General features: G+C 35.8%; 1 protein-coding gene across 7 annotated transcripts in view; it reads left to right on the forward strand.

The window, feature by feature from the left end:
* LOC114945581 (uncharacterized) overlaps nucleotides 1-15,529 on the forward strand; it is a 210,697-nt gene that overhangs the window by 28,672 nt on the left and 166,496 nt on the right. The window contains exon 2 of one of the 7 annotated variants that reach the window (XM_085486163.1): nucleotides 2,040-3,519. In XM_085486163.1, the coding sequence (XP_085342289.1) occupies nucleotides 2,784-3,519 (736 nt within the window). In that variant the 5' untranslated portion in view covers nucleotides 2,040-2,783. Of the gene's footprint in view, nucleotides 1-1,277; nucleotides 3,520-15,529 lie in introns of those variants that run through there. The other 6 variants (XM_029321848.2, XM_085486167.1, XM_029321864.2 and 3 more) reach the window with 6 other exon arrangements.

Genomic DNA, 15,529 nt, shown 5'->3' on the forward strand with positions numbered 1-15,529 from the left:
TTGTCGAGTACAATGTCTTGTGTTCCTGTTAGCAGGAACATACCGTAGGTCAGCACAATAATCACATTGTTTGGCAAATCGCCCTCTCGAACGATCTCAACCTGTAACTGTACCCACCTGCTGCCATATCTCATCGAACCGTAACACAAGCTCTCAATCCTTAGGTATATCAATCTAGAGATCTCCAGAGAAGAAATCTCAATGCATCTATCATGATCTCGCGATGGACGAGTTGACACAAATTCTTAAATACTTTTTCAAATATCGGGTAATTAGGAAGAAAAGGTATACATGATATTTTTTTAATTTAAAAAATCTTGGAAATATGCAAAATATATATGATATATACCTAAATATATGAAATTTTATTTGTCATAGTATTTTTATTATTTATAGAAGAACAAATAAGAGTTAATAAATTAATTTCGAAATATCGAGTATCCCTGAGATATTTAAACGCAATTTTGCCACATATTATTTTACGATCTAATGACTCGAAATATGCAAAACATCTTGAAATGATTTCCGATTTCCGAGAACAATTTCGGTAATATATTGTGGCCATAACAATAAGGATTTGCGTGGGTGGTCTAGCGTGAGAGACTTCTCAGCCTTCCTCCGGCTAATTTTATCTCCAATCCTTCCTTACGTCCGCGCTAACCGCACTATCTTATATTATATTATCCGGTAGTTGCGCGTCCACGTGGGGTTATGTCAGAAAATACATTTCAACGAATATACATATACAACTCGCGATTTTTCGCGCGTCATTCCGCCGTCAGAGCCCAGTGAACGCATCTTCGTCATTATCCTGTGCGCGCGGTGAACTCTTATCGATCTCCAGTTTCTGGAGCAACGAGGCTCCTTGACAATTCGAGGCTGGCTGGAACGCGCTCTCGTCACATCCGCGTGACGGAAAAAAACATGCGAATCGAACCGGTCCGGCGCAACTCGTAGCCGGATTGGACGGTTGCGCCTGAATCAAGCCCGAATTTAATTCTTAAGCATCGGTCACGGAACGGGTCCTTAAGTATCAAGGTCTAATCGTCGTCATCTTGGCGGGAGTGGGGCAGGTAGCGCAGCGATTGGCGGCTAAAGCGTTGTATATGCAAATCCCATATGCTCTCTCTCTCTCTTTCTCTCCACGACTTCGCGGGGACCAGCGGAGTCGCGGCCGAGATGCACGCGAGATGAAAAAGGCGCGCTCTCGCTCGCGCGAGTTCTCTCCGGAACTCGCCTTTGGCTCGCCGGGCGGAGCCGCGTTTCCCTGCGATTGGAGGCGTCTTTCCCCACCGACGCGTCGCGGTGCCCCTCTTCCCTTCACTCATGACAATCGTGCCGGCTCTCTGTGTCGGTGTTGCCTGCCGCCACGGCTTCTCTCTCTTTCTCTCTTTCTCTCTGTCCCGTTCACGAACGCTCCCTCCTTGTCTCTCGCTTCAGCCTTTTCTGGAGAGAGAGAGAGAGAGACCTAACGACTCCCCCACCTCGGCTTACACCGAACCGTGGACGCGGCCGCCGCTCGTCGTGGCCGGTAGGACGTACGTGAGTCCTCTAGTGTAGCTGCACACATGCACGCGATAGCATCTGACCAGCCGCCGCCGCTCTGTAACCATCAGAGCCGTCGCATAATCTCTCGCTCGAGTGTGCCACGCCGCGCGAGTATAGACACAGATCAACGTCGGGATAGGTAGATCGATCCTAGAGTCCGAGTTGACGGTCCAAGTTAGCCACCCGAGTGTGTTTGTTGTCCGGGACCGGCTGTATTTCGTGCTGTGTCGAGACACCTGATCAGCGACTTGGCTGACGACGAGGAAAATACACGCAGATTATAGATAAAAAGTGGTGAATCCTGGTGTAGTGACCTCTGAGGAGTCGATGATATCGGCGTAGAGATAGTTTGTTGATGATTGTTCCTGCGGCGAGCGTTCTTATCTCTGGCGTTTCAATGACAGTTGCGAATGACATTGGCGTAAAGACTTGCGAAGGCAGCTTGGAGCAAAACGATTGACACAGTGTGTTTTTTTATTTTTTGATTGCAGCACCAGTGTGTGTTTTGTTATCTCCACGACCGATGGTTCCTGGTCGTCGTCTTGGAAATGATGTGCTGAGATCGAGAGACAGGGCGATCCACGATGATGCGAAGTTTGTGATGAAGGTGAAGATTTTGTTCTTTACGCAAGCGACAGCGACGATCAAGTGTTTTTCGCGCAGAAGTGGACAAGTCGTGTATTGAAAACCACCGTACACAATTGTGCATATAGACGTGACTGTGAAGAACAACTCGCCAGCTCGGGTGTGCAGTGCATTTGTTTGAGCAAGCAGTACTATGTGTCGTCGAGAAATCGAAGACATCGAATTAGACTTGATAGAAGCGACAAGGTGGATGCCACAAGGTTTCGGAGCCATCATCAGGAACCAAATAATACAGCATCTCAGTAGTTCTACGAGCGATGATAGCCGACGCGGGTCATTGAGTCATCAGCGTACGACCTTCCGCTGCGTGGACCTTGCGGGTGGGATTCTTCGTCGACAGCAGGTGAATCCAGCAGGTGACCACGTTGGATCTCGCGGCGTTGGCTGCTTACGGGGGCGTTTCGGGACCCAGGGTCGCGGTGGCGGGCACCGGGGTCCTCGCGCTACCCGGCCTGATACCCGACAAGGGTCTATCATCGCCCGGAGGCCAGTCCAAGCCAAAGTCCGCAGGGCTGGCGGGTCTTGACAGCGAGGCGGTGCGCCGGTGGGTCGCGGAGGCCACGCGGACCGTCCGGCAGGTTCCTCCATGCATGGTCGTGCCTGCCAGTTCGCCGCAGCAGCAACAGCAACATCATCGTCAACCGCAGCAGCATCATCATTCCGCTCACAGGAGTCAGCGTCAGGAGCCCAGCCCACCGTCGGTGGGCATCGCGTCCTTCGTTCTGCCGGCCTCGATGACGCAGACCCCCAGTATGCACCTGCTGGAGAACAACAACTTGGTCGAGGTCGCCATGGCCCAGCAGCAGCAGCAACAACAACAACAACAACAACAACAGTCCCAGCAACAGTTGACGCAAAAGCAGAAGCAAACGAGTCCCACGAACAATAACACCATAGAGGCTTGGAGATCGATTCAGGGTGGGCATCAATGGTGGAGTCCGTCCGCCAGCGTTCATCAGGAACAGCAGCAGCAGCAGCAGCAGCCGTCGATCGTCCAGGTCTCGCAATCGCCGAGTCTGGTGGTCGGATCAGTGTGCGGCCAGATACAGAGGCATCATCCGCAAGTGCAATCGGACATTGATCAGCCTCTGGACTTTTCTGTCGGCTCTCTGCAGCAGCAGAGGCTGCATTCGCGCGCGAGGACTATACACGAGAGAGTAAGTAGGATGCACGACAACAACAACGGCACCGTGAGCAGCCAGAAGATCATCAGGGTTGACGTTAGAAGACAAAGCAGCAGCCCAAGCGAAGCCAGCACCAGCAGCAGTGAGGATGAGGGTGTCTCCACCGGCGGCAGCCCTTCGGGACCTCTTCGGGGTGCTTCGGGTGAGTGTCAGTCAGATTCGCACGTAATTCATTCAAATACGGAATTATTCGCCATGATTCGATGTGTGATTATGAGACTCGAGAGGATAGGAAGAGATTCGCCGAAAAGAAGAATTAGCTACCATATAGTTCAATTTTAGCTGTTTGTTCATATATTAAACATGACGTTTAGTTATCACGCTTAAATTTTAGCTATGACAGCTAATATTTTTTAGCTAAACATTCTCCGTTAAACTATGGCTAAAAATATTATTAGTTGCCGTAGCTAAAATTTAGGCACGACAACTAAATTTCAGATTGTGATACATGGACAGCTAAAATTTAGCTACGGTAGCTAATTCTTTTTTTCCGTGTTCCATTATTTAATTATTTTATTGAATAATATATAATTTATAAAATATGAATATATGTTCATGATTAATGTTCGCAATTAACGTAAACTCGAAAATTTTTTCACCGTAAGATATGTATAAAGTACTGATTAATTCAAACTAAATGAATCAGAGTGACGTTTTAATTCCGCCGAGTATAAATGTAGATTAGATCTCATTATCATTTATCTTGCGCGGTTAATTTCGTTATTAAAAGCAATATGCATATAGCGTGTAGATACGACGAGATGGATACAAGCAAGTATCTGTCTTTATCGCAAGTTTCTCCTTTCGCTCAATCGACTGAAAGTATTGCGATAATCAAACAATTTTCCCTCTTACGCAATGGAATAAAAAATTATTCAACAATTCGAATTATTATCCGATTAAGCAAAAATATAAAATGAAACACTTATAAGATACTTGTGAAGCAACGGGCAGAAATCGTGCGTTTTCTGAAAAACGTTACGTTCGTCAGCTGTCAGTGCAGTCTGTCCTCTTCTTCCCCTCTTTCCTCCTCCCTCTGGCCCCTGTTCTCGACGCCCCCGCATTGCATTGTTGCTTTCCGTGGCTGCATTGTGCATCAAGGCATTGTATGGGCCGTGCGACCCCCAATCGCGAGAAAACCGATTTATCTGAAACGGCCGGATTTTGCATTCACGCATCTCTCTCTCTCTGCATGCAGAACACGCGCCAATTGTGAGTTTGGGACGAATTTACGTCTTAGGGTAAATTTATTTAACGTTTTTTATTTTATTTTAAGAGGAAAAAACCGATATTCTGCCATTTTTTTACTGCTGCATATAATTTTTAACGTGAGACGTATTCAGTATTATTTTCTTATTGCATCTCGAAAATAAAAAAAACAATAACTTATTAATATTTGATACATTAGATACTAGATTTTACATACACAAAAATAATTTAATTTATATATTATTTATATGAATATAATTTACATAGCGTCAGATAATTATTCGTAGATTCCATTTTATTTGAGATGATATATTAACACCAGTTCAAAAAAGAGTCCAGATCCTATTAAGAGCAACAAAATTGTTTTCAATGACTCTTATATTAATTCTTTTGCTTACCCAAATTTATTATATCGGAGGCAGCGTCTTCAACGTATGATTTTATATTACTTATTTCTTTCTGTCTAATATTTTACGTTATAAATCTTTTTCCACAAATAAATATTAATGAAGAAACTTAATTACCTCTTATTGCTTTTTATATGTATATTAATTTTTTAAAGAACTGTTACAAATTATATTACTTAAAACGCTTCCTTCTCATCCTGATGACGATGACTAACCGATTTGCTATCGTGTCAATGCGCATTCGCGTATTTATAAAATTAGTCCGAATGCTATCTACGTTAAGGTTGAACTTGAGGTTCGATATCACGCGCGCATCAACGGATCAGCTGACTCATCGTCGATCGCTTTGGCGGTAATTTTCCCGCCAAGACACTGCGATCGTGTAATTTCGATCGACAATATCGATGTATGATGAATGTGTCTTATTTGGACGTGCTAATTTATTAATAAAATTGCGGGTTTATTAATATCGCGCGTTTCTGCTCTCGATTCAGAATTACTAGTTTCTAAATAAATTTTCATGGATTCATGGATCGTAATTTTTCCAAAAATCGAGTCAACAATAAATGTGCTAGAATTTTATAGTCAAATTATTATCTGTTAATCTCCGTTTACATGATTGTCGCTCTATATATTTTTCTTATATTGATATGATCATTAATATATATTAGATATTTATCATAGCCTATATTATCACACGTATTCCAATAAAATTCATTAGGAAATGCGTTATTAGAACAGATAATCGCGATGATAAAATAGATGGAAAAATATATTGATTAAGATGGGGAAAAAGGGAGACGATTATATATCTGCCAAGAGAACGTAATATAATTTTTATACAAACTGTCTCTATTAACCGCGATATGCGAGGCGATAAATCGAAAATTATTAACGCGGATGATGTTGTTAATGTACGTTGATCAGTCGCGATAAGCATTAGATCCGAGAAATATAGGTAGAAAAATTGAATCGGCCATTTGATACTATTGATAAAAATACGATATAGCTTTAGTCGGTCCAGTGTTGTTAATCTATAGCAATTACGCGACGTCTATGTATTTCTCGTACCTGTTATCGAGGAGAGAGAGAGAGATTATCCACACGATAAGCTCGCCTCTCTTTCACATGCACCAATATTGCAAAAAAAAAACGTAAATAAATAAAAATGCAAATACACACGCGCTGCAAACTGGAAGAAAAAAAGCGTTATCTGTCGATAACATTTTCTCTCTCTCTTTCAGCTCTAATATTTGTTTGAATAAATATTCCACGTAGACTCGCGTGATTGCATAGTTATTTTCGGAAATCGTGACGCAAAAATCACACTTACCGATGTATTTTCGTCTCGCGAGTAATTATTGGTTCGTAAAATATCAATAATTATATTAAAAAATGATTGAAAAAGGAAAGGTCGTATAAAATGATGCGTGTTTTAGCGATATATACAAGAATTTATCTCTGACACGCATACAAGGGGAGGGATAATCCTCGGGAAAAAAAGAATAACTTTTAATGTGTTTCTCGGTTATAAATTATCCTGATTATATCTACTCCCATTTTTGATGGTATTCATAATCAACGATGATGATTCCGCGTCTCGTCCTTGATGAAAATGCGCATAAGGCGTAGATGGAGTGTATGGGCAGGTACCCGTTTCACGTTGGATACCTTGGAGGACCTGTTCCTGTACTCGAGCCCGGACGCGTATTACGATGTAACCTGATACGATGTTTGATTCTATGTTATTTACGAGCAGGTGGATCGCCCCGCAACAATGTTTATCGGCGTAATTAGATTCTATACACCCTAACGCAATCTTTATCACACGTCGATGAGTCGACGAGTCGCGGCGAAAATCATGCTTCTCAGAGATACACGCGCGGCTGCGCGATATAATAATAATTTGCCCGAACATCGATCTACTTGTACATTAATTTCTTATTTGTCATCTTTGCACGCTCTTTTTCCGCCTATTAATTTAGATTCGAAAAAAAAATATCGCAAGATCATAATTCGGATATTCGACTGTTTCCTTCAAAGCCCACTTTACACGATCTATATATAATTCGCGACAGAATTCGGGACTAAATTTCATTTATAATTTTATGTGTCAAATTGTGAATACAATTATTCGTGAGACAAAATTTTTGTATTATTAATTTGATTTAAAATTATGTATAAAATATTTGATTGTAATTGATAGATTTACTACATATAAACAAGGATATTTCTTATATTCACTTAATAAACATGTAACTTGTTCCCGAGACCAAGACTGTCACGTATATTTTTCTTCTTTTTCTGTTTTAAATTATTAATCAAATACGAAAGGTTAAGTTGTAGTTTATGTCATTTACAATTCACCAATCACGAATATTTGTACACTACGCATATTTCATGCGTCTTTTCTATTCATAAAAATAAAAATAGAGCATTCTACTTATAATTTGAGTGTCACGTGTTTTCTGTTTTACACGATGCATAAAATTAATAAATAAAATTCTGTCTCGAATTTTGTCGCGAATTTAAAATTGTGTAAAGTGGGTTTCATATATTTATACATAGAAAACAATTAAATTTGTTCTACAAGTATTGGGATATCAATTTTTCTATAAAAAGGTTGTAGAAATATAAATCATTTAATTAGAAATTAAATCTAAGAAATCTAAAATTATTTCATTGTAAAAATCTAAAATTATTTAAATGCAAAATATGTAATTTTTTTATAAAAATAAAAATTCGAAAAATATCATTAAATTTCTTCGATATAATTCCAAATTATAGAAATACAAAATTTTTTTAAAATAATTTTAGAATGAAATAAATGACTTTTTAAATTTCTACAATTAAAATATGTATATTAATGAGACGTGAATATCAAAAGGAAAATAAATTAAAATCATTTTCGTCTTTTCTCATGAATATTAATAAAACTTGTCTTTCTTTCTCCGTATTAGTATTAATAACGTATACCCGCAATAATCACATATAATTATAAAGCAATTTAAGATGTTTTATAAGGGGAATGTCTTTACGCGCGCGCGTTTCCGCTTATTTGCGCTTAATTTAGCCGAAGGTACACACGAATCCCTTTGATGTGGGGCTCTCGCGGCGTCTCTGAATCATCCTTATTGGGATCATCTTTTTCATCGTGTGATCGCATCCATTAGCTATATATCGCCAGGAGCCGCCGTCCGAGTTTCTTCCTTCATTAGCGTTTTCTGTGATCCGCTCTCGAGCGCCGTCGGATCACTCGCGTGCGGAAAATTAGACGGACCTCTTCTCTTCCGATTCGTGAGGGTACTCGAGTACTCACCGGGAGTACTCACGGAGAGAGAGAGAGAGAGACAGAGAGAGAGAGAGAGAGAAATACCTATACTCGCGCGTTTTTCGCTTCAGTGATTCTTCGGAGCTTCGGAAGAGATGCGTCGATGGAAATTCCGCGAAATCCATTCTCGTCCGGAACGAGACCCGAGACCGACCCCGAAGGATCTCGCTATTTAGGTAGCCATTTTCCTCCTGATGTGTCTGAGAGCCCCTTATCTTCCCTCGTCTAAACTTATATCTCCCGAGATCATCATGCTTCGGAATTGCGGAATAGTAGCGCGAGTAATTTCGAACTTATATATTTTCTCATCTGTCAATTCTGTTCATCTGCTTGTCATTCCAAGACAACAACTATAAAAATAAGATTGTTACATAGTTGAACTTTTTCTATTAAATTTAATAGATATCGCATGTCCCAAACGGTCCACAGAAATTTTTATGTTAATTTAACATAATATTGTGTTAATTTTTTAACACAAAACTTCAAATAATTTAAAATAAATTTTGTGTAGAATTAACATACTTTTAATGTAAAAATTAACAAAAAAACATGGTAATTTTAGATTTTATCATCCCTACTTATATTATAAAATAGAAAATCAACATTTTTTTCTGTAAATTTTGACAGATAAATCTTGTCACTAATAAAGCAGAACACATTTATTGTGTAAAATTAAAAATGGATGCACATTGTGTTATTTTTACATTTTTTCAGTTTTAAGAATTTAACATATAAGTTCAATTAACAGAACAGTAATATGTTAAATTAACACATGAATTTAAGACAAAAATTTTCAAGAGAACCGTTTTTAACAAGAAAACAAATTTTCCTACTGTGTAAGAAGAGCATATTTAATTTTAATTAATTTTATTCTAGTACCATGTTTAACTCGATATTATTAATTAATCATGTTGTGATTATAACGACACACATAATTATTTTATTAATATTATAATAATTAAAATACTTTTATCATATATTTGTTTATAAAATATTTTCATATAATTATTAATTGTGTATACAGATATAAATATCGCTAAGGCATATTTAATTTTAATTAATTTTACTCTACTCGATATTATTAATTAATCATGTTGTGATTATAACGACATTAATTATTTAATTAATATTAATAACTAAAATACTTTTATATATTTTTTCTTAAATATTTTTATATAATATCTTAATTTTGTCGACACTTCCGCACATCATAAACTCTGTGCAACGTCAGGACGCGCATCACGAAAAACTAGATCGACATAATTAATATATCGATGATGCGTTTCGTCGCAATCTTCGGTAAATTCGTGTGTGGACGATAAGATCGTATTTATTGACTCGGATTAATCGCGCGACTGAATATAATATATATTTATCTTTTTATGAGTCCTCCGGTCGAGAGAGAGAGAGAGAGCCGTATGCGAATGGAACGAACGAACGGTCTTTATCGATCGACGATCTCTCGCTCGCGTCACTCGAGAAACGAAGGCTTGGCTCGAAGATAAAAAGCCGGCGCGCTAAAGAAGCGGCCGGAAGCGCGTTACCTCGCACGGCTAATACGCACAATGACTGTGAATACATAAAGACTTCGCTATCAAATGGGATTTGTTCAACGGATGACGCGGTCGGTGTAAAAAGTATAGCGTATATGTATAAAAAAATTAATATTTCCAACAAAGATATATCTTATAAACTTTCCTTTCGCCTCTCTAACAGTGCTTTAGAAATTAAAATAATTCAATACAGCGAAACATATACATTTATGCAAATAGAAGAGAGTTTATTTCTATCTAACTTTTTATCTGATCGGTATAATGAATTTTAGGTATTTTTTTTTTTTTTTTTTATAGAATCCTAAATTGTATTATGACGTCTTTAAAAAAAATTCTGAAATATTACAGTGATATTTTAATATTATTTAAAAGATATTATTATAAAATCTTGCGGATATATAAGTAATCCAATGGTCTGAATTTGCAAATAATGACAAAGAACTGTATCCTTTTTTATCATATTATTTAATAGTAAATCGGAATTTTAGAATTAAAATTTATTAAAAAGAATTTATCTCCAACGAAGTGCTTTGGAAATCAAAATAATGCAGCAGAATATATATTTATATGTATTTTCTTTTTAATAAAATTTTAAATGTGTATAATGACGTTTTCAAAATGTCATTATATAGAACAAAAAATTCTAAACTGTTACAACGATATTTTAAGATTTTTTAAAGATGTCATAAAATTTTGCGGACATAAGTAAATCACTTATCTGGATTTGTAAATAATTACAAATAACTGTATCCTCCTCTCTCATATTTAACCGTAAACCGGAATTCTAGAGAACATGAAGTAATGACGGCGGATATGACTGCTCATACCGAAAAGTATTCGCGTCGCTCGACGATAAACTTCTGGCGCAATAGATATCCCGAGAATTTATTAACGCGGCGAGTTTATTTAATCTATACATACGGATGACAAGATACGCGGCAATCGATTCTAAATAATTGCAATGTAAAAACCACACAAACACGCCGTCTCTTTCTTTATATATACATATATGTCGTATTAAGTCCACTTTACGCGATCTATAATTCGCGACAAAATTCGAGACAAAATTTTATTTAGGATCAGAATTAAATTTCAGGATATTTTTCGAATTTTTATTTTTATTAAAAACAATACATATTTTGCATTTAAATGATTTTAGATGAATTAAATAATTTTAGATTTCTACAATGAAATGATTTTAGATTTCTTAGATTCAATTTCTAATTAAATGATTTTATATTTCTACAACATTTTTATAGAAAATATGATATCCCAACACTTGTAGAACATATTTAATTGTTTTTATGTATAAATATATTAAGCCCACTTTACACGATCTATAATTCGCGACAAAATTCGAGACAGAATTTTATTTATTAATTTTATGCATCGTGTAATACAGAAAACATGTGACAGTCAAATTATAACTAGAATTATAAGTAGAATGCTCTATTTTTATTTTTATGAATAGAAAAGACGCATGAAATATGCGTAGTGTACAAATATTCGTGATTGGTGAATTGTAAATGACATAAACTACAACTTAACCTTTCGTATTTGATTAATAATTTAAAACAGAAAAAGAAGAAAAATATACGTGACAATGTCTTGGTCCCGGGAACAAGTTACATGTTTATTAAGTGAATATATAAAATATCCTTGTGCTTTTATGTAGTAAATCTATCAATTGCAATCGAATATTTTATACATAATTTTAAATCAAATTATGGTTCGTGTAATACAAAAATTTTGTCTCACGAATAATTGTATTCACAATTTGACACATAAAATTATAAATAGAATTCCGTCGCGAATTATAGATTATGTAAAGTGGAGTCGGAACATTTTTCTCTTTCTCACTAATTTACATTTGATGCATGTAAAAGTATAAAATCATCGCTCTGTCATTAAAACAGTCATCGATGTGAACGGTTGACCAAGGTATGATACGATTTTAATGAACAACTCCCGCTATATTCCTCGAAGAAGCAGCCGGAAGTAGCCGAACCGCTCGCGTTGCGTCACCGGCAGCACGCTATAATGCCTCCTTATTTGCATTGTGTGTCCGCCGGGTTTCCGATTATACCCTGCGCGGGCCTTCTCGAATTAAGGCCCCGGCACCGTAACCTGCCCGAAAACGCTCCGGGGCTCTGGCACACCGAATCCCGATTATTACGTCGGGACGTAATACACTCTTTGCGACGCGCCTTCCGAGGACGATCGCCGACACGTGACTCGCTCGAGGACCCGTCATTTCGGCGGATCAGTCGAGAAGCAACATCGCGGTTCTTTAGGATACCGACTTCACGCTACCTGCGTTTGTAACCCTGATGAAGAGAAAGAGAAAGAGGAAAAAGAAGATATATGACATTAATCAAAGCTCGATCTTCGACATCTATATATTTTATTTTGTTAATGTTTTTAAAGCTCTAAACAATTCTTTAGTATATTATAATAAAAAGTAAAATTGAAAAAAAATATTTTTAATATTTTATAAAGAATTAGTTAGAACTTAAAATATTAAGAATAGATTAATTTAAACATATTTTTTTTTCTAAAAAAGTGAAAAATTCTAGAAGACTATTCTTTGTCGAAAATTAAGAGGGGTTTTTCATATAAACATATACTTCTATATCCCTTCCTGAAGAGTTACACTTCTTTAAAGAGGAAAAAAATAAGTTCTCATTCTTTTTCTTAAAAATTATTAATTTTATGAAAAAAACAAGAGAAATAAAAGAGTCTAATAAAAAATTAAATAGAGATTGTTTTATCCCCTTATAATAATACGGAAGATTTGAAAAATATTAATAATAATCCGTTTTACTAGCGAAAAATATTCACCAAATTTGTTTTTAACTTGTTCAAAATTTGAGAAAAAAATTAAAAACCTTTTTACATTTCCTTTGGGAAAGTGTAAACTCCTCAAGAAAGGATATAGGGTTATATTTATATGAAAAATCCTCTTGATTTTTGACAGAAAGAATCGTCTCTTAAAATGTAGAAACACTTTGTATACAAGGTGTCTCAGAACTGCCGGAAAAGTTTTTAATGGCAGATTCCTGGTATCATTTGGAGACGATTTTTCCTCAGCGAAAATGTTGAGACACCAATAATTTTCGAATTATAAGCAGTTGAAAATAAAGGCTTTTTGTAAACTAAGCCTTGTGGAAATAAAATATTAACAGAACTACATTGTTCAGTTAATTTTAGATAGAGTTTGCTTTAATAGAATTTTAATACAAGGCTTATTGTTAATTATAAAGATATATAATAACAAAATTGGGAACATGCTAAAAATGATGCCTCCTTCAACATTTCCACTAATTGTAAGGAAAAATCGTCTCCAAATGATATGCCATTAAAAACTTTCGCCAGTTCTGGGACACCCTGTATATAACATTAATAAAATAAAATAAAAAAACATAGTTCAATCTATTCTTTGTCTCTTTCTAGATCTAAACGAAAATATCACTTAAGAAAATCAAAATTATTCCAAAAACAAGTTCATGTCAATTAAGCCAATTATCCTGTTGCAATAAAAAAATAAACGTAATTCCAATTGACAGATTTCCTGCATCTTTAATAATAGCGGTTTCACGTGATCGTCGGTCGGAAAATCTCACCTGTTACTTTTAGCAGACACGAACTCGTCGCGCGGAAAAGCTTGAGATACGTGACCCGTACGAGCTGAAGGGTGGGTCGGTTAGAGTGAGAGAGGTTAGGTTAGGTGATGGTGGACACAGGAAGGGGAAGGTTCGCGAGGAATAGCAACGCGGGGATTCCTGGCAGATAGGCAGAGGCAGCGTAAGGAAGGTACAACCTATACAGCTCGTGGCAGGTAAAGCCGACGGATAAATCTCACCTTGGATAGGTCAGGTCGGGAGGATTCCGCCGAGAAAACGGAGGACCGGCGTGTAGGGGTCACGTGGCGGCTCCTCTTCCCTTTCCTTTCTTTCCCGCTCGCTCGCTCGCGTGTGTTCTTTTCTAGGACACGCGAAACCGGTGAAAGAACACAGGTAGGTCTTCCTTCCTCCGCTCTAACCCTTCCCGAGGATGCGTTTCGGTCCTGAAGCGACACGCGTGCGGCGCGGCGGCGACACGCGTACACGTGTGCGGGACCAGCCGGCTCCGTTCACGTACACGCGGCGACAAATCACTAGTGCGACGTGACACGCGTCCGACTTTCTCGCACCTTTTTTTAGCCCTAGGGAGATCAAGGTGGTTTCTACAAAAGATATCCTAAGCCTATTTGTACTGCTCGTTATGTCGAATTCTTTGACGGGTTTGGGGTTTTTTGAACGGATACTTTCGAGGAGTTTATAAATTTCGAGCGAGGGACGAATGTTGGTTTAATTAAATAAAAATTTATATATAAATTTTTTTTCTAATTTTATTTAAATATATATATACATATTTACATTTATATTATATTATTTTAGTTTGTTTGTATTATATTGTATTAGAATATTTTATTAAATTAAGATGAATAAAATATCAATATTATAATTTTATATATGCATATTTACTAAATTAATATTAATAAAAATTGAAAGATTATTAATAAAATATGTTCTATTTAAATGGTTTCTACAAAATATATCCTAAGCCTATTTGTACTGCTCGTTATGTCGAATTCTTTGACGGGTTTTTTGAACGGATACTTTCGAGGAGTTTATAAATTTCGAGCGAGGGACGAATGTTGGTTTCATTTAATTATATGAAAATTTATATATATATATTTTTTTTTTCTAATTTTATTTAAATATATATATATATATATATATATATATATATATACATATTTACATTTATATTATATTATTTAGTTTGTTTGTATTATATTGTATTAGAATATTTTATTAAATTAAGATGAATAAAATATCAATATTATAATTTTATATATGCATATTTACTAAATTAATAATAATAAAAATTGAAAGATTATTAATAAAATATGTTCTATTTAAATGGTTTCTACAAAATATATCCTAAGCCTATTTGTACTGCTCGTTATGTCGAATTCTTTGACGGGTTTGGGGTTTTTTTAACGAATACTTTCGAGGAGTTTATAAATTTCGAGCGAGGGACGAATGTTGGTTTCATTTAATTATATGAAAATTTATATATATATATTTTTTTCTAATTTTATTTAAATATATATATACATATTTACATTTATATTATATTATTTTAGTTTGTTTGTATTATATTGTATTAGAATATTTTATTAAATTAAGATGAATAAAATATCAATATTATAATTTTATATATGCATATTTACATAATTGAATTAGATTTGAAAAAATACATGTATATATTTAATTATTGCAATATTTACTAAATTAATAATAATAAAAATTGAAAGATTATTAATAAAATATGTTTTATTTAATTGAAACCAAGATAGATTAAATAATGATGATAATAATATACCTGTACATACACGCTGTAAAATAATATGTAATATATTACATAAAATTACATGATAAATGACGAAAAAATATATTTTTATTATTTACCTTGCAATTTTACACTTATAATTATTTATGTAACTTTACATATTTTTTATGTAATTTTACATAATTTTTTACAGTGTATACACATTCATAAAAGAATTAATATACCTGTATTAATATACCTGTACATACATGC

Source organism: Nylanderia fulva, unplaced genomic scaffold, assembly GCF_048542155.1.
Source record: "Nylanderia fulva isolate GAGA-0341 unplaced genomic scaffold, ASM4854215v1 Scaffold11, whole genome shotgun sequence".
Taxonomy (NCBI): domain Eukaryota; kingdom Metazoa; phylum Arthropoda; class Insecta; order Hymenoptera; family Formicidae; genus Nylanderia; species Nylanderia fulva.